At 32.7% G+C, this 24,732-nt stretch overlaps 1 protein-coding gene across 5 annotated transcripts in view; it reads left to right on the top strand.

The window, feature by feature from the left end:
- Positions 1–24,732, top strand: part of LOC127700558 (lachesin-like) — a 208,970-nt gene that overhangs the window by 179,397 nt on the left and 4,841 nt on the right. The window contains exons 1-5 of one of the 5 annotated variants that reach the window (XM_052204109.1): positions 9,406–9,732; positions 14,559–14,656; positions 16,208–16,469; positions 17,796–17,953; positions 24,035–24,236. The exons of 2 other annotated variants lie outside the window; for them this stretch is intronic. In XM_052204109.1, coding sequence (XP_052060069.1) covers positions 9,684–9,732; positions 14,559–14,656; positions 16,208–16,469; positions 17,796–17,953; positions 24,035–24,236 — 769 coding nt within the window. In that variant the 5' untranslated portion in view covers positions 9,406–9,683. Of the gene's footprint in view, positions 1–9,405; positions 9,733–14,558; positions 14,657–16,207; positions 16,470–17,795; positions 17,954–24,034; positions 24,237–24,732 lie in introns of those variants that run through there. 2 more of the 5 variants (XM_052204110.1, XM_052204111.1) reach the window with 2 other exon arrangements.

The following is a 24,732-nucleotide window of genomic DNA, read 5'->3' on the forward strand; positions in this document are numbered from 1 at the left end:
TATGGTCAGTGTATTGAATAATTATTGGTCTAATATCACAAAACGAGCATTTTTTTTAAAATTTCAGTACCAACAAGGAAGTAGTCAATTCTTGTGGCTTCTGTTTTATTTCTTTTACAACAAGTGAAATGAGTTTTATCTCTGTTTTTTTTCACGCCATGTGTCTATTAACTTAAAAGATTTAGTTAAAGTTTTAAGTCCGGAGACAGGTTTATCAAATTTTATTCTTTTATCTTTATTTTTTGTATCTTTTTCAGATAAAATATCGTTAAATCTCCTCCTATTATTAATTGTCCAAGAGTATATTTATCTATAAACGTTTTAACCGTTTTGAAAAAAGTGTTTCTTAGTTTATTATTATTTGGTGCATACACGTTTGCGATTGTAAGTATGCTTTCATCGATTTCTATATTAATCAGAAGAAGTCTCCCGTCTTTATCTTTATAATAATCAATAATTTTGTAGTTAAGCCTACTTTTTAACCATATGGATACCCCTCTAGCATTGCTCTGACCATTACTGAAAAACAATTCGCCTTCAAATTCTTTTTTAAAAGATTCTTCTAAGCTGTCAGTGAAACGTGTTTCTTGTATTAGAAGAATATCACATTTTTGTTGTTTTGTCCATTCAATTAGTCCTTTTTTCAGTTTGCTGTAGTCCCTTAGAATTGACTGTACAGATGTGAAGCCATGATTGTTATCTTAAAAGGTAAGAATTTATTTAGCTGTATGATTGGGAAACCCCCATCTATTTATAGTATCATTTATCGATTTTGTGCCTTCTGCCACTGTTACACGCAGGTTTACTTTAACCAACAGGTGAAAAATTATCGGCTGTTGTATTATGCTTTTAACAATAAATTCTTTATATTTTCTACATAGTGTACAATGTTTTACATTACGGAATGAACCTATGCAAAATCATACTAAATAGTGTTCACATTTTATCATATTTTTTTAGAGACACAGTATCATTAAGATATACGGTATTATTAAAAACAATATTACACAGTGTTGTTTTCAAGTGTACAATGTTACAGTTTTTACACAGTATGACCCCGCTTTACGGGTCATTATTTGGGTCAACAATGTGACTTTGCTTACAAACTGATCTGTAACAAACATATACCACACACAGATTGTGAATACCATGATTGAGTAATAAATTTTACTCAAAACAATAAATATACATAAATTGCAATGATTCAGTTGTGAAAAAATATTTACATGAATATATTATACAAAAGTTATATTTACAAAGTTTACAGTAGATTAACATACTGAGTAATTTATGTAAATATGTATATTTTTTTTTTATCAGTACTATGTGTTGCATATGTCAGGACTAAATCGTAATGGTTTATTATGGTCATACTGTTTTGCTCTTATTTATGTATATTGTTTATTGTAACTATCGAATGCTAAAAGAATTATTATTTTTTTAAGGAGATATATGCTATGGTTTACAGTATGAACTGGACTATTTCTATTTTCCGATTTGGACTCAAAGCTTTGCGCATCATCTAAGTACGGAATGTGGGCATATGTACAGCTGCATATATGAATCTGGATGTGTACACCTGTTGTCAATTTACTACTCATATTTGGTATGGAAAAGTGTGTTCTTTGCATATCTGTGTACAGTATTGAAAAGTGATATATGTATTTATTTTGTGATATAAGAAGAATCATTTTGAGGCACATCTGGATAAGTTGGAACTGTGGTGAGGAAAGTAAAAACTTTAAATAAAATATGTAATTCACTAAAGATACAAATTGTGGAATGTGAGTGGACCTACAACTATATAAAATGGCACTTTGTTCAACTATGCTGTGAATGAGTTTTGTTACAAGTATCATACAAAAAATAAATATCACTGTACATGTATTGCAGAATATTATTAAATTAGTGTTACATTTATTTATTTTCATATTAAGTTTCTGCAAACTGTTTGTATTTACAGTACTGATAAATACCATTGGGTTTCAATTGATATGATTAAGTTGCCAGTTTTTGTCCGTTTTACTGTGGTATCACCCTCGTTATCATGCAGAGCATGGGTCGGGGTAACTGAAGACCTTTCCACGTTTCTGTTGGCTTTTAGTTTTGAAGGAGTTGATACAGACTCCTGTTGTTCAGATACAAATGAAGTAATTTGAGTTTTTGTTGTTTTTTTCTCTTTCTTTGATTTTTTGGTTTTTCTTTTCCCTTCCTCCTGAATCAGTACTGACTGGGACATATCAATGTCGTCTTCATGAACGCTCGTAGATTCAGGTTGTTAGTGGATCATCTGTGTGACTTAGTTGTTATTTTGCTTCAGTATCTACAGGAATATCATCAGCAGCATGTGTGTTTTCATTTGCATCATTTGTGCTTAAATCTACATCAGACTGTTGATTGGTATCAGAAAGATAATTTTCCATACAGTCAATTTGTTTATGACCTTCCTTACCACACGATTTACAAACCCAGTCATTAGGGCAATTGCTTATATTGGGACCATCAGCTAAACATTTTGAGCACTTTTTTGGATGACTGTTTGTCATTGGTTGATCACGGTACATTACTGTGGCTCTGTATTTGCCTACCACAATAGAGCGAGGAATATGTTGGGATAATGGACCCTCACATATAACAATTCTATCACCAGTTAAACAGTTAGTGAGCTTATTCTCATACCTCAGACGTTTTCTTAAGTGGTTCATGATTACACAGCACCGTTCTTCTAGTGCTCTTAAGATTTGGCCGTCATCGGCAGAGAGAGGGACATCTTTTACTCTAATTCTTACATTGTCGATGTTCTCATGTATGGTCACCCGAGGGTCCCTTGAGTAGACGTTGAATTTTTTATCTCGAATTTCTACTCCCTTAGAGACATGGTGTTGTCTGTCAGACTCACAATCCAGGTATATTCTCCAAAGACCTCTTATACACTGAAGTCCTATGATGGTTCGTGCTTCGACTGAATAACCAAGAGTTTGATACATCTCAGTATTTGTTAAGTAAAGTTTTCTTATGGTAACTCGGTCTGTGAGTTAGCCAAAAACATCTTTTTCTTGAACAAAGACTGGTTTGACTCTAGCCATCGTTGGAGAGTCCACTGTTTTTGGATCTGTTTTGGTTGCGTCGGCATACGACGCATACGACGCCATTTTTTCTTCACCTTGGCTTTCTTCATTAGATTTTGCCATTTTACAAGAATTTAGTAAAGTTCTGGTGTGTTAAGATCGTGTAAATTGTCAAAAGGAATGTTTATGGTAAACCTTACACAACAATATATTGCAGCTAAGCTGAATTTTTCTTCTAATTTCACAATTTTTTTCTTGCCTGATTACAAACCGCTACCTTAGTCAGGGGCCATCTCATTTGTTGTAAGGCCGAATTTAAAAAAAAAAACACCGACCATTCATCTTTTGTGGGGGATGTTTTTTTTTATATATATACATTGTTTAATTTTAGATTTCTTGAATATATAATTCAAATAATCTCTTGTTTAGAAGGAAAGTGAATAAAATACTTTGTTTGCATTGAAAATTAGGGGGAGAATGAATTATTCATTGTGTTTTCTTGTTCCTGCATGTTATTGAGAAATAGCTTATTTTTTTGTTTAAGAAGGGAAAAAAATTTTTTCACGAGAAAAAGAAATACAAGCCCCCTAAAAAAAGAACGACCAGTGCCTAAAACACAATTCAATAAAAAAAATCCACAAAGGGATCGCCGACTTAGAATATTTAGTTCTTTTGTAGAACGTTTAACATCCAAACTACTATTACGGCAGTCTATAAATATGTGGTAACTAAATACAAATAGTCACATATATATAATACAACTTTTTATTTTCAAGATAGAAAAATACATCTTTTTTACATTCAAGTCTTTTTTTCTGGTCTAAATTAAAAGGAGTGGGTTGAGGGGTATTTTAACCAAACTGTATCCAAGGGCACATATCTAAATTAACGCCATATCAAATCAATCTTTACTAATTCGTGGATTTTATCAAAGAATTTACAAGATTACACTATCAGGATCTAAACTGATTTGCACTTGCCTTTATTAGATTTTATGTGACTATATTTATTTAACTTAAAAGATGCATTATAACTTCTGGCTCTAGTGTATAAATAAGTATACAACATATTAATCATAAAATATCACCACAATTGTTCTGTATACAAGATATGCGTATCAGGTCTTCTATTTCTCTATTATAAGGCTTTATATAAATAGTCTATGCCGTAGCCGCAATTTTTGACAGCTTTCTGAATATTTCACCTTAAGTTTAACTTCATAGAAACCAGGCATATCCTGAGTTTTACATGTATAACCTTTCTACATGCTAATTTTCAACCCATGTTTAAAGTCTTTGTAGTGAAATACCAATGTTCCGAAGGTAACTACTACTAAAAATAACCCCTGGTTTTCTATAAATCTTAAATAAGTATACTATGGAGCGCATTAATCCTCAATTTTTAATGCAAACGCATGGACAAGTAAATTTTAGCTCAAAATGGTCTTATTATATTTCTCTTTCAACAACAGTTTCATTTCTGCAAAATAATTTGTTGGTTAGTTGAAGTAAAAGCACTTTTTTTTTGTCAGGGAAGGGATACTTTTACGTTGTAAATTGGAGTTGGTGAATTGGTGGTCTGACACCTGTATAGAATTCTGCGATACCATTACCTTCTTAAAATGATGTTTTATAGCATTTTATTTTCAAAAATTGAAACATTATAAGTCGCGAGCTTGTTCCTTTTTTTTATACCCAAGAAGAAGTTTTGTTTTATTCGATAGGTTTTAAACTAGCATACTGGTTGTAGTAGCCTTTAAAATAAGTCAATAATACTTATAAAATAAGGAGATGAGATATGCTTGTCAATGAGCCGACTATCTAACAGAGTCCAAATGAAGCGGATTTAAGCAATTATAGGTCACCGCACAAATATGACAGACAGCAAACTACAACAACTACTAGATTACTGGCTCTTGACTTGGGACAGGCACATATAGAATGTGGCGGGGATCAACATGCTTGGGAGCACTCAAATCTTCCCTCACATAGGACAGTGAACAGCACAAACTAGTTTTTTTTAAGAAAAAACAATTGTTAGCTAGTGATTTATGTAAACTGTGTTATAAATCTAAAACTATGTTTTGTGTTCTGGTCATTGTTTGGCAAACTGAATATCCTTTTTAAAGAGAGCTCATCGGGAAAATATTTTTCCGAGTTAGCATTACGATGATACATGGGATAATCAAAGTGTTAGGCGAGTCATTCCTAAGTGTATATTAAAGATTTGCTCATAAGGTTAACAGAGTTCAAATAGTCTAGTTTACATAAAATGTGTATGTAAAGTATCATTTGAATTTGCTTTGCTAATGACAGCTGTCATTTAACCATACGAGTAGCCTGTCAAAGACACAGCAAAGTGTAAAAGAAAGTCAAAACATGTTTCCGCTGTCGTATGTACCGTATTCAAATTGTAAACTCTTAATTAATTTGATATTTCTAATATCATAATTTTATGACTGGGAGAAAAAAATAAGCTGCTGATTTTTCATGTCCAATGTATCAAAATTGACTACATTACATTCCATCTCATATCTGAATGACAGATGTAAACTCGGACATAAGTAAATAGGTTGCCGTACTGTAAATCTGTAAAAATGAGCAAGTTGCCGTACCCTAGCCTTGATTAGTTTTAATCGATATTCTTTAGAAAACATCTTTTTGATATCGAATTTCAGTAAATATGATGATGTCACACTATCATAATCTAAAAATTTGTCTGGAAAAAGAATGAAAAACAGTTGAAAATCTGGCCAGCGGGACGTCGGAGGGCGATTGACCTCGGAATTTTCTGCTACCAAGTTCACAGTTTTGAAGTATTACACAAAATTTTGTCTTTGTTTGCTACTTGTTGGCATAAAAAATTAAAGCACCATATATCAGAAAATCGTTTCACCAGCGATAACCTCACAAACATGGTAGAAATGGTTTAAATTAAAAAAAAATTCTCCTTTCTCTCCGCTTCGTTGGTACCCAATTTCCGGTGGCGGTGGTATACAGTGAACGCACTATCCATGCCAAATGACCACCGAAAAGTTCCCAATGTAGTCAACAAGGGTCTAAAGTTATAACCAACTCATAGACTGTACTGCATACCTCCAGTCATTGCCAGTGGTGGTGAACAATTTTATCATTTTCGATGTAGCAAATTATTTCTGTTGCTCCTGCTTTTTTTTTTGTCAAATGAGATGTTTATTATCCTTTCAACATAATAGTTATTTGGATGCAGTATGCTGTCCCTTGTGTTAATATAAAAATAAGAAGATGTGGTATGATTGCCAATGAGACAACTCTCCACAAGAGACCAAATGACACAGAAATTAACAACTATAAGTCACCATACGGCCTTCAACAATGAGCAAAACCCATACCGCATAGTCAGCTATAAAAAGCTCCTAAATGACAAATGTAAAAGAGAGGCGAAAGATATCAAAGGGAAATTCAAACTCATAAGTCGAAAATAAACTGACAACGACATGACAAAAAGAGAAAAAGACCAACAGACAAACAATAGTACACAAAACACAACATAGAAAACTAAAGACTGAGCAACACGATACCCAACAAAAACTGGGGGTGATCACAGGTGCTCCGGAAGGATAAGCAGATCCTGCTCCACATGTGGCATCCGTCGTGTTGCTCATGTTAGTACAAACCTGGTAATAAGTCTAAATCGGTAGGTCACATTCACGGAAAAGGGGACGGGATTGAAGTTACGACATTTGGAACATATCCGCTATGATCTCTGAAACTGATATTCCATAAGGGTCAACCAACTCGTGATGGCGTCCGTAAAATTTATGAAGAGATGATTTCAACTTTACCACTTGGAACTCTTGGTTTAATAGCTTCCTTGTGAGCAGCAACACTCTATCAAGGAAATGATGATAGGAAATACAAGCCCTGGATTTTCGTATCGACTGGGAGATATATACTCCGTATGCAGGCGCTGCTTGAACGTTGCTTCATAGAAATGGAAAGTTCACAATTGGGAAGCTGAAATCATCTCTTTTGTCGTAAATTTTTGTTTTCAACCGACCCTCATTGTCAATTTCTAGATTTAAGTCAAGATATGAGGCAGACTTATCTGTATCTGTTGTATCCTTTATCTCAAGTTCGATGGGATAGATGCGTTCAACATAGTCATCAAATTTTGAATTATTTAGTGATAGAACATCATCTATATAGCTGAAAGTAAAGTTAAAAGATACTGCTAACTTCTTTTCTTTCTTCCTAAGAAGTTCCCGTATAAATTCAGCCTCATATGAATAAAAAAAAACCAGAACAGACCTATGATTATCAAGGATTTCCTCTTTGGTAAGTGTCGTGTGGGTATATGTTGAGTTTCCAAGTGAATTGTCAATACCTTATTCATTTATCAAGCAGTTTATGTTATGTGATTTACACACAAAAACGATTTTGTATCGGGCTTTATCTGCGGGGACAACAACATATTTGTCATGGAGGTAGGACAAGTGTTTTGCTACATTTGGATCTTTAAAGATTGATGTAGCATGGGTATTCATAGACCCATTCAGTTTCTTAATTCTGATTTATATCCACGACATCATAGCATTAATCCATCCGGAAAGGGAACATGTATCTACGTCTTCTTTCTCGCGTTTAACCCATTGCCTGGCATAATCCTTGACTGAATCCATCAGTATTTTGAAGTTGTGTTCCCAATTGATGGATTTAGGCTAACGATATTTCGGGCCTTTGGATAACACATTTCGCAGTGAAGTGTTATTGACAGTGTTTATGTCACCAGTGATAACGTGGCCAGCCGGATAATATATGAACGGGGAACTAGGACAGTTGCAATCAGGATGTTTAGACTTGAAGTCGTCAATATTGAGATCCTGCAACACGTGTTTGTAATAGAAAATTTTAGTTGCATTTGGTTTTGTATAGGTATAAGAAATGATAGGTACAGACTCATCTTTAAAATATGGAGGTATTTTCGAATGAACTTATTTATGATGAAGGATATAGCCCAAGTTGATGGCATCGAGATCTTTGTTGGCAAAGGAAAGTTTAAGAAAGGATCTTTTCTCCTTTTCATCTTTTCCAATGCAAACTGGTTTGAAAAGTCTTTGACTTGCAATATCCGAAATGATAGCTGTAAGTTTGTATTGGTTTGAATGAGGGTTTGTAACAGTGGTTTCCAAACATAAGTTGTACAGAGAATGAAGTTTTGAAAGGGGTAATGAACAAAGCTTTGCGAATGTGATGAAAAACTAACGGCTTTTGTATAAATGGCAGCATGTCATTAATAGAGACATCATGGAGAATAGGTGATGTATAATGACGATGACGATGACTGCGTCTACGTCGGAGAGTAGAATAGAAAATGTTCGTTACATTCACCGAGCTACAGGAAGGACTAGATATAATACCTATACCATCAATTTTGTCATTGCAACCATATGGTGTCGCAGTTCCCAATTGTTGAAACCAATAGTCGTCTTTTTTTTCTACGGAGAGTTGTTGCAAGATGAGGAAGGTTAGTCCTGTGGTATATTTTTCGATGATGCGAACTTGCATAGAAAGGATTGAATGATCAGGCTGGCTAAAATGCTGGTAAACAATGTCGCTTGCATTGTTGTTGATGTCTGATCTTTGGCAGCACATACGTTTATTTAGCCTTCATTTCGTTTCAACGACGTATACCAATCCGCAAAGGTTACATTCTAATCCGTAGACGACATTTGTAGATTTCAGTTCAGACCATCGTAGCTTCTGGTAAATAAGACGTTTTAGTTAGATTGCTAGTGAATTGAACATCTGTTATTAAAATTTTACAAATTTGAAGTTTTGTACATGTATAATATAAAATCGCCAAAGTAAGATTGGGTTGGTTTGATAAAGACTCTTAATCTGACAAAGGCAAATATGCTGTAATATTTATAAATAATATCTGACTAAAACTTATCAAAGATGCAAGGATTATAATTTGTATCCTGACGCTCGTTTCGTCTACATAAGACTCGATCATGTAGGACAGAAATTATAATCAGGGGTATCTATGCCCCATCAATTATTGGAATCACAGACAATTGTTTCATTAAAAAAAAGAACGTTAGAAGGAAAAGGGTCTGTATTTTTATAGAACATGAGCCATTGATAGGAATCTGAGGTACATAGAATAAATTTTTTTGTTCAGTCTGGAGTATATTTATCCAGGAAAATTCCTATAGATTTATTATGTAGATTAACCTAGATAGTTTAACACTGTAATCTTTAACTTAGCTGTAGTTTAAAAATAAAAATATGTTAGTAGAATGATTCATAAATGGGTTATTTACCTGGTTTGGGATAACCGGAACACATCACTAATTTGAATAAACCCAAGACATTTTTATTTACCAAATTAGGGTCAAAGTAGGGCATACAACACAGAACAATATAAGCTATCGGAACATGTATTTACAAAACAATAGTGTTTTACGTTTAACTACAGTTAAACATTAGATACATTTAAAATGAATTATGTGCACATTTATATCGTATTATTGTTGTTAAAGTTTGACATGTGAATCAAATGTTGTTTACCTGTTACTTGAAACAGGATATAAGTTGAGATCGAAGTTTGTAACTGAAATATTGATCAACGATGATAAATGTGGTCTCTATCGGAGTTCTTTCTTCAATGTTGTATATCGGTAAGTATTTTCTCATTTATTTACACTTTTCAATTTATTAAAATAGTGGGATAATAACAAACGGGTTCAAATGTTTATCAAATCAGATGTACGTCCATGTATGTAAACAAAAAGAGAACATTATTTATTTTAATTACGCAATTAAACTAAAACTTAATTTCCAACTTCAATAGACAAGATGCAAATTGAACAGTATTTTTTATACCTGTTAGGCTCATTTCCTCATTATCCCGTTTTAATAATTAGTACCGAGTAGATGACATTATAAACATTGTATGGTAATATCCGGTAATCATTGTCCTGTCACTTAAAAGAGGTTACCCTTGTCACTTGAAAGAGGTTACCCCTGTCATTTGAAAGAGGGTACCCTTGTCACTTGAAAAAGGCTACCCTTGTCACTTGAAAGGGGTTACCCTTGTCACTTGAAACAGGTACCCTTGTCACTTGAAAGAGGTTACCCTTGTCACTTAAACAAGTCAGCTAGTCATGCCCAGTCCTGTAGCCAGGATGTCTCCTAGGGGTTATTTGAGGTCATGACGATCTGACTTGAATAGTCAAACTTCAATCTGAATCTCAACTGTAACAGTCTTTAATAGTTTGTCAGGTGTGTGTGTGTGTGGTGGCGGTTTGGTGGTAGAGAGGAGGGGGAGTGGTGGAGGGGGGTCGTTTAAACATCATTTTCCCCGAATTTATCTTTACAGTAAGATTCGCCTTGAAAAAAAAACAAATAATGTTGTCTTTGAATGTATGACTTCTGTCTATTATTAATAGATGCTGGATGATATACACTCCGTTCTAAAGACAAACGCGCGTCTGGCGTTCTAAAGTGTAAGACTGCTGATATCTTTGATACATTTTTTTCATTGACTGGTTCAATGCCATTGCTGGTGGAGATTTCGTCTACGCGGATATTGCCAATAGTCAGAACTTCTCAGGCTTACGTGAAATATCATTGAAATGGTAATTTTTGATAATTTTACTGTGAATATAATGTTTAAATAATTCTAAACACTTACCGTTTTGTACTCCAGTCATAAACCAACCAAGTAGTCAGCAATACTGTGTTGACATGAAGTATAATGGATATGGTCATAATTATAAACTGTTTAAAAAACTTTGAATGTTTCGAAATAGTAAGGATTTTCTACCCCAGGAATAGATAACATAAGCTGTCAAAGGCAAAACCTTTCGTAATTTTGGGTCCTCAATGCTCTTCAACTTCGTACCTTTTTTGGCCTTTTTAACTTTTTGATACGAGCGTAACTGATTAGTCTTTTGTAGACGAACCGTGAGTCTGGCGTACAAAATTTTAATCCTGGTATTTTTGATGAGTTTACTCACAACCTCTGGGTCGATGCCACTGCTGGTGGAGGTCTCCTTCCCGGGTTTATACCCAGCCAAGTAGGCAGCACTTCTGTGTTGACATGAATTATCATTGATATGGTCATAAATATAAATTAACTGTTTATAAAACTTTGAATTTTTCGAAATACTAAGCATTTTCTACCCAAGGAATAAATTACTTTAGCCCTATTTGGGAAAACCTTTCGGAATTTTGAGAAAGGGAAGTAAAGCCCGAACGATAACGATGTATGGAGTTTGGTGTTTTTGTTATTATCTCTCGGTCTTAGACAAAATTAAAGTCTCCTGTAACAATGTATTCTGACATGGAAGATCATTTCTTAAGCTGCAATTTTTCCATGTTGAAGAAATGAAACTATCAGTATATGCCTTGGAAGTTATAAAAACATGGTAATTTATATTCTTGCATGATCGTTTGGAGATGTAAGAAAAAAAAGATACTTTTGAAGGAAAGATTTATAATACCGAACTGGTTAGTTAGAATATAGTTATATCATAAAGTCTGACAAGATTGAAATTAACCAAATGTCCATAGTCCATACATAGATAGCCTAAACCTAGATTTGGCAAAATTTGTTTTCGAATATTTGGTTTTCAATGCTCTTGAAGTTCGTTTTTGATTTTTCCGTTCTACTGTTTTGATTCGAGCGCCCTAATAGGTCTTTTGTATACGGAACGCAATTATGAACCTGGTATCTTTTACAACTTTTCCACGTTTTTGGACGGAATTCAAAAGATTAAAAAAAAAAATGATGATGCCTCCATATGATAAGTTAAATGATCTATATGAATATGTTTTAAAACATAAAAGACATTAAACATGTTTCCCTGTTCCATGATCTTATTATAAAAATAACGAGGAAATGGATAACTGTCTTGACCTTATCATTTGTTATCTTTTTTTGTCCATTTTACTTGTGAAAATATACGAAAGGTACAATTTTGTCGAGCCGTCGCGAGAGCAAGACATGGCGATCCTAGATTCCTTCGTCGGCGTCGGCGGTTGCTCCAACATTTAGGTTTAGTCTGTGGTTAAAGTGATTTTAGACACCAATAACTTTGTCAAACCTTCCGGGAATTTAATGAAATTTGGACAGAAGTTCAAGATTATCCAGTGCAAATTTTGAAAATATTTATTTAGATTTCCGTATTTTACTGATAAATGGACTTAGTTCTTTTTACAGTTAACAAGTAGAGACAATATGAGGTTAAAGTTTTTCAGTCATCAATAATTTTGTCAAACCTTGATGGAATTTTATGAATTTGGGCAGAAGCTTAATAATGACAACAATACAGTATTCAGAGCAAAATTTTGAAAATTCGTTTCATTTTTCGTATATTACTGATTAATAGACTTGATTTGTTTACAGTTAACAAGTAGATACAGCCTGTGGTTAAAGTTTGTTACACATCAATTGCTTTTTCAACCTTCATAAAATTTTCATTAGACTATGGCAGAATCTTTTTTTTCATAATTAAGAGATAATGTCTGTAGCAAACTTTTGATATTTATTGTTTTCATTTTCATTATTTTTCTGAAAGATGGACTTTTACAGTTAACATTTAGAAACAGTCTGGGATTAAACTTTTTTGACATGATAAATTTGTAAACCTTCATGAATTGTTATGAATTTTGGACATAAGCTAATCTTCAAGATCAAGAAATAGCATGTAAAGAAAAAGTTTTTCTGTATTTTACTGATATTTAGTCAGCATTACACTTTAACTCTCACAGCAGGAATCGCAGGCAAGACACAGGGTTCCGCGAATACGAATACGAATTTTTAATATAACATTTTGAATGTACTAATGATGATGTTGATAAAAAAAACACTAAATTTCTATGCTTGTGGAATGGCACAATGTTCTTGCTTGAGTTCAAAGTCAAAGTTTCTCCCACGTACTGAATACTACATCCAATATTGGCATTGGCTTTTAAAAAAAACAACCTTGTTGTTAACTTTAAACATTAGGACATAAAAACTAGAACAAGCTGCCGTTAACAATATATTTAACAATGTTTATCATATAAACCTGTCTTTTGTCATCAGACATAATGCGTATGAATGTGAAGATTACGCGTGCATTTATGTTGGAAATAAAGAATACAGAAACATATAATTTTACTTTCATTTATCGTTAATGTTATTTCTACCACTGGGTCGATACCCGTGCTGGTGCACTGTTATAATAAATATTTAGTAACATATTTGATAACTTTGGTAATAACAGTATATATATCGTTTTGTAAAGATGGTATCAGAAAGACAACCGGATGTATTAAGAAAATCGACTATTCAAATATGTAAATAACAACATATCAATGTGTGAAAATTAAAAATATAACCATAAATAAGGACGTGAACTTTTAAAATTAACAGATATCACTGTAAATAAAGATAAATAAATTTAAAAGCAAGATTGGATGTTTTTTCACAAAAGTTGTTATTTTTGTACTTAAAAAGAGTTCTTTGCTGCATTGCATCATGCAAAAAATAAGTATTGTTCAATCTATTAATAAATTAAAAACGCAAAAATTGTTTATATAGGAAGAATGCTCACAAAGGTTTAACTGAGACACAATCACGAAAGATTCTTTCGTTTATATCTATGGTTTTAATGATTTTGGGAAATAATTTTGGTAGAATAACCTTTTCATTACAGTTATATAAGAAAACCATGCACGTCTGATACAATTCTTCAAATAACTTAAATCAGCGTATTGCAGCAAAACGAGATTCTATTACTTTACTGATTTCCTATGTTGGAAAATGTCATTATGGTGTAAAAGAGAGGCGAAAGATACCAGAGTCACATTCAAACTCATAAGTCGACAATAAACTGACAACGCCATGGCTAAAAAAGAAAAAGACAAACAGACAAACAGACAAACAATAGTACACAAAACACAACAAACAAAATTAAAGACTGAGCAACACGAACCCCACCAAAAACTGGGGGTGATCTCAGGTGCTCCGGAAGGGTAAGCAGATCCTGCTCTACATGTGGCACCCGTCGTGTTGCTCAAGTTAGTACAAACTCGGTAATAAGTCTAATTCGGTAGGTCACAATCGAGAAAAGGGGGACGGGATTGTGGTTAAGACATAAGGAACATATCCGCTTTCATCTGTGAAACGGATATTTCATAACGGTCAACCTACTCGTGATGGCGTCCGTAAAACTTACGAAGGGATGATTTCAACTTCACCACTTGGAACTCTTGGTTTAATAGCTTCCTTGTGAGCAGTAACCCTCTATCAAGGAATTCATGATAGGAAACTACCATGAAGTGGTAAAAATTTAGGATACTACTATGAATCTAATCTTCCATTACTTTTGTTACTTGAAACATCTTTACCGCAGTTGCCGTAGGACCGTGCTACACATACACAAACTGTTCGGGAGTTTTAGTAAATATCATTGTGAAGAGTTATCCCTCGTTTTTTTATATTACATTTTTTCAGTTTATGCTGTTAGACCAGAAACAGTAGAGGATTCTTTACCAGAGGTAAATAATCAAGACCAGAAGGCATACATGAATTGTTCCGTCATACATTTACAGGTAAATAATAATTCTATTCATTATAATGGAGAGTATTAACTTACATTTATAACTAGTCTCAACACGGATCAACATTATCTTTGGTTTTGTTTTTGTGTTATCCGCATTATACTAGAGACAATATGTTTGGGACTGTTCTTGTTAAATAAAAAAATTCCCGTTTTCCTCTCCCAATTTCTTCATGTTTATTTAAAAAAATGAACTGAAGGGAGGAAATGAGCTACAAATGTGTTCGTTGTTTTTTGTCTGATGATTCTGTTGATCAGATCTACTCGAATGAGTTAACTGCCACTATAAACATAGCTACGTCAATTTTATCTGTTGTAAATTATTATTTCTCATTGTCCATCTCCCATTTCATTTTGCAATATTCAAGCAGCACCGGCATATTTAGTAAATACAGAACACATTGATGGTAGTTCACAGTATATGTTGGTGATTGTGTGTGATTATCTGTGAAAATAAATAAAAACCATGCTTGTTTGGTCAATTGTACATTCGGTTTTAAAAACCAGAAATTAAAATCTAAACAAAAGACGGTTAAAGATCTGTTTTCTTTTCCTTGTATCTATGATGTGCTACCAAAAACGTATACATGTATGTAGAATTACTCTGTAAATTGCAACTAACGCATACTATATCAATATAAGAAGTTTTCTAATAAAATCTGCTGGTTTTAGGAATTAGCAAAACAGAGAGGAACCTTAGTGTCATTATTGTAGCACTAAGGGTCATTGCTAACAACTATTAATACGATAAAATATCGGAAGTTGGTTAAAAAATAGAAAATATATAACTCTCAATATTTCTATTAGAAAATATTGGACAGAGTCATAAATCAGAGTTTTTGTTGCACCAAAGTACACGTAATCACACTGTCTCAGTATGACCCACCCGTTATCAGCAACTGGAATTTCTATAAAACAATCATGTGTGAACATTGCTTATTTATTAAGTGTCCGAACTTCAACTTCGTACTTTAGTTGGTATTTTATAATTTTCTGATTCGGGCGTCACTGATGAGTCTTTAGTTGCTGAAACGCGCATCTGGCGTACAAAATTGTAATCCTGGTATCTATAATGAGCTTATTCTTATCGATTTGTTTTAAAAAAATTGTTTATTCGATCCTACGCAGCTTATTTTGCTACCGAACTTATTAAGTTCAGAACTCTCGCTGGCAAAGTTGACCTCAGGTGGATTTTGAAAATCTTTCAATGTTCCGTTTTGGTCATATAGCTTTTCAAGTATTCATGTATCTATACATCCTCGACTTCTTCTTGACTTTTACATTTTTGGATGTATGTATTATTAATGAAGGGAAAATAAGCGCTTCAGCAATTCTAAAGTTATAACGTGATATATTTAGAAAGTAACATTGGTATAAACAATAAATTTGGCCATTTTTTGCCAAATGAGATTTGATGATTTGGAAGACATCTCATTTCTATCGTTGAAACAATACATTGTATATTACTTTCATACCACTGTACGGCAAATTTAAAAATGTATAATGTTGTATGTTTGATTATAAACATGATATATTGATAAAGCAGTTACAATGGAATAAACAGACCCACTCAACTCCTGATCCTTTATATATTTCGATGGATAACACAGTTCGAGTTGATCTATTTGTTGAAGGGAGAAACAAATATAGTGTAGTGAAATACAGAACAAACAACCGTAAAACGTATCAACTGATCATAGAGTCACTTACAGAGATTGAAGCAGGGAATTATACATGTCAAATATATCTCCCAAATCAGAATTATGAGGAATTACCAAGAATGTTCAGGGATGTAACTGTGCAAAGTAAGTAATCACAATTGATCCAATACGTTCTTCAACTCTGTTATGTTTCTTTCTTTCTCAAAAATAAATCCTTTGTCGGATTTACAAATGAAAAGACAAAGGTCTAAAATATATTTATTCAAATGTAGACCTGATATGGTTAAAATTTTGCATTAAGTTAAATAATAAGTTCGCAGATATATTATATACAGTTGACCAAATGGTATCAACATACAGTATTTAATACAAACGCAGTTTGATTTACATACTATAAACATGGGGAGTCGAACAATCTATTTGACATATACCACAGGTTTAAACTTCACGTGAAGAACTTTGTTTATTTTATGCTTTAATCTTCAATAAGCATTATTTGGCACAGATCATCATATATGTCGGTAAAATTATTCATATTGCTTTTACAAGAAACAATGGAGGTTTTTCAGATTAGTGTTTTTGCAAAATGAAAAAGAATGTCCAGATTGGTTAAAAATGACGATTATACACGGTGTATCTATTTGACCTCCTTTTAGATGTTTTCCTTTTTACTTGCATTAATGGTCTCCTGGAATACTAGAAAGTGTAACGGAGAAACATGGTAATACTTCGTTGCCATTTACCTTTATTTTTAGTTACAAACAAATATTTTTTTTAAGTTTCAGGTGAACGGGACCATACCTTTATGATAAAATACTTATTCAAAAACTTTATGCAGATTAGGGATCGACAAACGGACGGACGGACAAACGGATGGTCGCGCAGACCAGAACACTAATGCTTGGCTACTATCGGTCGTGCGGCATACACTGTTGTTTGAGAAAAGTATTTTTGAAATTTAAATTACATAGTGTACACACATGTATATTGTCACTACTTTTTAATTAAGCAGAACGATTACCATTCATATTATCTGTATTTTAGGATTATTGCAATAATTTTAAGAAATATTGTCCCGAGTAGTATATCATATTGCACGAGGTCATTTCGCACTCGGTGTTATGTGTTATAGAACTGTTTTGTGATTCTGTACATAGTAGTGTTAATTAGTCGTTACAAACTGAATTTATTGCCAGCATTATTGCCCTGTAAATATATGCACTTATTTCAAAATTCCGTCAAACCCCTGAAATGAAATCCGGATTGCAAAAATATCCTTTTCAAGTATAAGACATTATTGCTACATTTCCAATGCACAATTGTTGGTAAAGGTATTTGCAATGAAAATTTGGATTTTTAACTGTATAAATGCTGCACATATGTACAAAAAGATAATGATAACAAAAACTTCTGAAATCAGTGGAACCAGTGAATAATGTTTGATTAATATCATATAAAACAAATTTACAGTTGCTCCGTACATAAAAGCTGCCAGTGCTGCAATTATTACTGTACAGGAAGGAGAAAATATCACACTGGCCTGCGAAGCTTATGGTTATCCCCTACCAAATATAACATGGAAAAGGGTAGACGGATCCCCGCTCCCTAATGGTGGATTACAGCTTACAGTACGTATAAAAATATAAAAAGAACGAAGTCTTCAAAAACAGTAAGAAAATCAATAAAAAGAGAAAGGAATATTAAAATAAAACTAGTGAAATAAAACAACTCAATCCTCGGCGCAGTTTATATACGTCCCGTTCCATACAACATAACAACATAACATTGCAATTATATGATCTCTGCTATACTTTTATACTTTTCTGTTCAAAACTAAGGTCCATCAAGACAAATGAACATTACTGCTAGGATTATTTTGTTGCTGTTATAATAATTTTCATTAGATATTTACAATTTAATACATTGATCATTTAATATTGAACGAATAATCATGTTAAACATGTGCTTGCAAGTCTACTTCTCCTGAAGGTAGAGTAATGAATTATAGAGTCATCATGGATAGCCGAGTAAAGTCTGTAAGCAAATTGATCTAAATGCATATTGCTTAATTGTGAAAAAATAAAACAAAAAATAGATAGATTACAAAAAAATCCTTCCACCTGAATCTCGTTTTAAAGATGTCATATCAAGTGTAGCATTGGGAACATGTAAGAAACGGATATGTACTCTGTGCCGGAGATTGCCAACGATCATTTCAGTTTTAGATTTACAGATGCGCAGAAATCTGTTTCGGGTTTTGTTTTTCTCGAGACTTTTCAAGAAACATTTAAAGGACAATTAAATTTCCCGCAAACTTGTATATGTAACTGCCGAAAAGTATTATGGCATGTATAAGACATTAAGAATAATTTGTTCCATTAAAGAAAATTTTGGGCCTCATGAAATAAATTTGATATTAAATGTGTGATTGATAATATTTCTGTCAGTGTTTCTAACATATGTAAATTTTGCATCTTCAGTTTGTAATGATTTCTCGGGATTGTGTGAAAGAGAGGCAAAAGATACCAAAGGGGCATTCAAACTCATACGTTGCGCTTTCATTGAGCTTAGATTCGAATGAATTGTAAATATTTTAAACTGATTCTGTATTTTTACAAATTAGAATAAATTCAATGCTGATCAAAAAATTATATAGCAAATAAATATATCTTTCTAACGTAACGAAACAAATAAGGAAAAAAAAACATCTTTAGATGATCTTACGGTCATTTAGAAAAGAGGAGTTTATACGATATGTCAAGCTCTACAGCATATTCAGTCTAAAATAAAACCAGCGAATAATTTATAAAGGAGTTGTCAAAGACATTTATAAATCTATTTAAATTGATAAACTGTCGATATTTCACTTCCACGATAGTCTTTTCCTTCTGATTTCAGATCTAAATACACACACAACGTGTTTTCATCAGATAGTTTTTCAATATGATGAACAATCCATCTTATCTGGAAAATTTAACAAATGAATAATTTCACCTAGTGACCAGACCTCTGTAATAGGATTAAAAGATCAAGACAGAAAAGTACTAGTAGGCAAAATTGATTACCTAAACTACACAAAACACCCGTAAATATCGTTTCATCTCGGCCTCTAGTAAGTGTTCTACTACTAGAATTTCAGTGCTTTTAAAGAGTTCCTTAACTACTATCAAACCACTGATCATAATTTTTTGACATAAAACATATGGAAATACTAAAATTAACCATGTTTTGAGTGAAAACACTTTTTTGGATGTTTTAGATAAATTACGTGCTTTTAATGGTCCTTTTGATTTGGTTGACAGTTTTGACTTTTCCACTCTTTACACTACACTTCCACACAAACAAAAGTGTTCCTATTTAATTAAATGTTCGTGGTCGATAATTCTAATTGCAAATTTATTTGCTGCAACTCAAATAAAGCCTTTTTCAACGAGAAAGGTAAATATGCTAGATATACTTACTGGAAGTGTGATGAGATGATTACAGCCATAAATTTTTTCCTTGACAAAATTTATGTTCGTTTCTTCAATAAAGTTTATCAACATATTGTAGATATTCCTATGGACACCAACTGTCTCCCTTTAATAGCAGACTTGTTCCTTTACTGTTATGAATCACAGTTTATGGCCAAACTCAGTAAAGACTCGTCTAAATTCCATTTAATTGATAAATTCAACAACACTTACCGTTATCTTGATGATATTTTTTCGTTAAATAATCAAGAATTTTCTGAATATACTGCCGAAATTTACCCACAGCAACTTACTTTAAAGGAATCAAATATTAACAGCAATACGTGTCCTTTCCTAGATTTAGATATTTCAATTTTACACCAATAACTCTACACAAAAATGTACGACAAAAGGGATAATTTTTTTTCCTATTGTTAATTTTCCTTTTTCGGACGTGGATGTTCCTCTGGCACCATCTTACGGTGTTTTGTTCGTTATGCCCGTGTCTGTAGTGACGTTTTGGATTTCAATGAGTGTAATCTATGTATTACTGGTATATAATTAAGTCAGGGATTTCGTTACCACAATTTACTTAAAATCTTTACTAAATTCTGCCATATATACATAGACTTTGGTTGCAAGTTTGGCTGTATATGTATAAAACTTATTTCAGACGTAATAGCACATCCTAAATTTTACGATGATGTTGTTTACCGGAAATTTATATACAATCCGGGAAACTTATCAATCCCTTAAATAAACTTATTCTAAAAGGTTACCAATTCAACACTGTAATTGGATCTTTGAATATTGTTTGTTTTTATAGTGAGTAAGATTATAACGCAATGTTGAATGCTGTACCTCAATTTTTAACATTTTTACCTATTATGTCTGTTTGTTTTGTTTACACATTCTTGTCAATATAATGGAATTTTATGCGACTGTAACACAAGTGAGAGGTTTAGCTAGCTATAAAAACAGGTTTAATCCACCATTTTCTACATAGGGAAATGCGTGCACCAAGTCAGGAATATGACAGTTGTTTTCCATTCGTTTGATGTGTTTGAGCTTTTGATTTTGCCATTTGATAAGGGACTTTCCGATTTGAATTTTAAGTTCAGTATTGTTTTTTTTTATTGTATAAATATTAATTTTGTTATCAGTAAATTATAATCATACAAATAATTTTGATATACACATTTGCACTTTAACGGTACTACAATACGTCGATCCCTTATTTTGGCATTGCACAAGGTAATGTTTTTCTACAACTGTTTATGACGTCTTTACACTAAATCCATTGGAAGTTGGATGTGTACTGATCGATATTTTAGTCTTAGATACATGATTGTTTTAAACAGTTGTTATTGGCTTTGGACAATCTGTCAGTAACTGCGAGTACTCTCAGATCTGTACTTAATGTCCTTTTTGGTTAGGGATGAGGGATTGATAAATACCCTGCCACGTCCGGTCTGTGTTTTTGTTTGATGTTTTCCTGCTTTGTATTGATCTGATAAGTTAAGCCTTTTTCAACTGATTTTTGCTGTTAGACCACTGTTCGAGGTTAGGGGAGGGTCGAGCGCTCATAAACATGTTTAACCCCGTCACATTCTTTATGTGCCTGTCCATAGTCAGGACCCTAGGCCTGTAGTTCAGTGGTTGTCGTTGGTTCATGTCTGTCATATTTGTTTTCCGTTAATTGTTTGTTATAAAATAGGCCATTAGTTTTCTAAATAGAAATGTTTCATATTTTTCATGTCGGTGCATTTTATAGCCGACTTGCCTATAATTGCTTACATCCACTTTATTTGAACTTTGGTGGATAGTTGCCTCATTGGCAATCATACCTCATCTCCCTATTTTAATAAATACTAGTATTGGAAAATTGTTTTAAGTCGTTTATCTTTTAGACGAAGTAGAGAGTCCATGACTATATCCACTCTAACAAATCGTTGGTTATTTAATATCTTGCATATTCAAATTCCCAACACAAGACATCTCTGAAAATATGAACTCAAATGAATAAATCAAAAGTATATTAACAGACTTTACAGAGTAAATATTTACACATATAATCACTGAGTTAGACAATAAAGTTCATACTATAGTAAATGGGTGATACATTCTGAGCCCCCCTCCAGTTTTTTGGTGGGGTTCGTGTTGCTCAGTCTTTAGTTTTCAATGTTTTGTTTTGTGTACTATTGTTTGTCTGTTTGTCTTTTTTTCTTTTTTAGCTATGACGTTGTCAGTTTATTTTCGACTTATGAGTTTGAATGTCCCTCAGGTATCTTTCGCCTCTCTTTTGAAGACATCATGGACATGTTAAATAAGAACTGAAATTAAAAATATTGCATTTAACTATTCATTTGCTGCTCAATTTTGAAAATTTAAATATTGAAATAGATGTTAATCTTAATAAAGTGCGTGATATACATTACTCAGATCTGAAATAAGTGTAAAGGAAAAAATTGCAACGAAAAAATGTTTGAATTCTATAATGAGGTTCTTTGAAATTTAGCGTGAAACTAGTTTATTTTCAAGAACCATTTAACTCTCATGATATTTTACTTACAAATTTGAAGTTACAAACCACTGAAAATATTAATGATGCAGATGACACCCGATTTTCTTCTGTTTTTCGTTAAATAAAAAAAAACAATGCAAATTATTTTATAAGAATTACATTTGACGTATGACATTTCCAGTTTCGAACTTAATATAGAAAGAACTCATTTTTGTTAATATGAGCAGCAGTTATTGCCCACCTTAGTCATTTGTTATTTGACTATATACAAGTGCAAATGAATGCTAGAAGCTTTTAACGTAATTGCAGTACAACAAATATAAAAGTGATTATTTTTACTCAGAAAAAACAAACTACTGTCCTTTCATATATAAATCTATTCCAACTAGACACACTGGTTTTGCTATCAATCTGACAACATTTTAGATTTACAGCGGCGATTTATGCTTATGACATTTCAATGTGGCTCATTTAAGGGTCAACATAGTTTTCATTGCTCTTTTTTGCCTTAAGATGTGAAAGTAAAAGAACAGATGATTAGTAAAAACTTGTCCACATGCTTTATTTTCAATGAGTTTTGCCTTTCAATGAGGTTTGCATTTCAATGAGTTTTAGGTTGTAGGGTCGATGAATGCATATGGTAGGCCTCTGGTGGAGAGTTGTCTTATTGCCAATCTTACCACATATTCTTACTTATATACCCAGGGAATCCAATAGAAGCGAAACCGGGCGAGCACAAAACAAAATAGGATACTGTCGAGATAATCGCCTGATTTTTGCAAAATGTTACATGAATGTCTTAGTGTTTTCACACAAGACCAATTGTACAGTTCATTTGGCTGTATACATTGTACCAAATGTAATGGCGTCCAAAATGTTCCATATCATTTTTTTTCTGTCACACAGAATGGTTAAACACTTGTTAGATTATCAAAATTCAGTTAGAGCGGAAGGTGTGCAGTTAAAGTGCAAGATTGAAAATCATGAGTTGCATAAAATGTACTAGTATTAACAAAAATGCCGAATCATCAAATTAAATTAAAAAAAAGGGAAAGTCCAAATAACCTGACAAAACCAAACACTCGACTATACCAACCAAACTAAACTACTGTATGTGTCGCTATTATGAAGTAGATATTTTCAAATTTAACCTTTTTATAATATTCAAAATACATTTTTTGTAAATTGCGAAGACATGTGCAGTTCATTATTTGTAGGAAATGAATACTGGTGTATCGAAAAACAATGATCATTTTAACCCCTAAAGCCATCAATTTATTTGAAATGGGATATTTTATGAACTGTTTTTATGTGATCGAGAAGATAGAAATAATGATATATTTTGTCACTAACTTTGGCGAATATTCAATAATAATATGTACACATTTCAGATTTTTTCTTTCAGTCTTATTTTTCGAAAATAAAACAGTTGAATGATTTTTATTTTGACATATAACTAAGGTGTATGCAAAATATTACAGAATCAAAAATTATCTCTTCACGCTTTCTCAAAATAATAACATTAACGGTATTAATTTTACAGCATCAGATGCGCTTTTCGAATAAATATTAATTATAAAAACAGTGACAAAATGTTTCTGAAGGTCGTGATTGGTTGATAAAATTGTAGCGAATCAATGTATACTAGATCAGAAGTGTGGTCTTCATAATACCACTTATCAAACAACAATGGTATATATAAATAATTATCAAATATATTACTACACTTTCAGAATGGAATATACAAAATTTACAATGTCAGTGCTACAGATCGTGGACAGTTCATTTGCACTGCTGATAACAATGTAAAGCCACAAGTATCATACACAGTACAGCTTGCAGTCAGATTTGCCCCTTACTGTACCGCTGTTCAAGATGCAGTTGGCCAGATACACAATCAGAGGTTGCATGCCATATTAGATTGCTTAGTATCTGGTAAATAAATGCTAATTCACAGTAGCAAATTGTTTTTTTTCAGTGAGTTTGGGTGTAGGGAAAATAACTAATTTTAATTAACAAAAATCTACATGAATAATTCAGGTTCATTTAGAAATCGTAAGCTGCTCAATTGTAACACATGAGCTCAGAATTGTATGAAAATCAATCGGAAAATCATCATTAGATCCACGCGTAAAGCTAATGAACAGAAATATGTACAAATGTTAAAATGAAATCGATAGATAGATACTCAAGATTTAAGGTGCATTCCTCTGCTACTATGCATGTTGAAAACAATAAGTCCTTAATTAGTATTCTTACATACAAGTGGGAGATTTTACCCATCATTTTCTTCGAAAAAGTCAGGAATATGACAGTTGTTTTTCACTTGTTCCCTTGATTGATAACGTTTCATTTTGTCGGTTTTTATGGACTTCCCACTTTTTTGAATTTGCCTTTAAGTTCAGTATTTTTGCTATACTTTTTTATTCTT

This window comes from Mytilus californianus, unplaced genomic scaffold, assembly GCF_021869535.1.
Source record: "Mytilus californianus isolate M0D057914Y unplaced genomic scaffold, xbMytCali1.0.p SCAF_5, whole genome shotgun sequence".
Classification (NCBI taxonomy): Eukaryota; Metazoa; Mollusca; class Bivalvia; order Mytilida; family Mytilidae; genus Mytilus; species Mytilus californianus.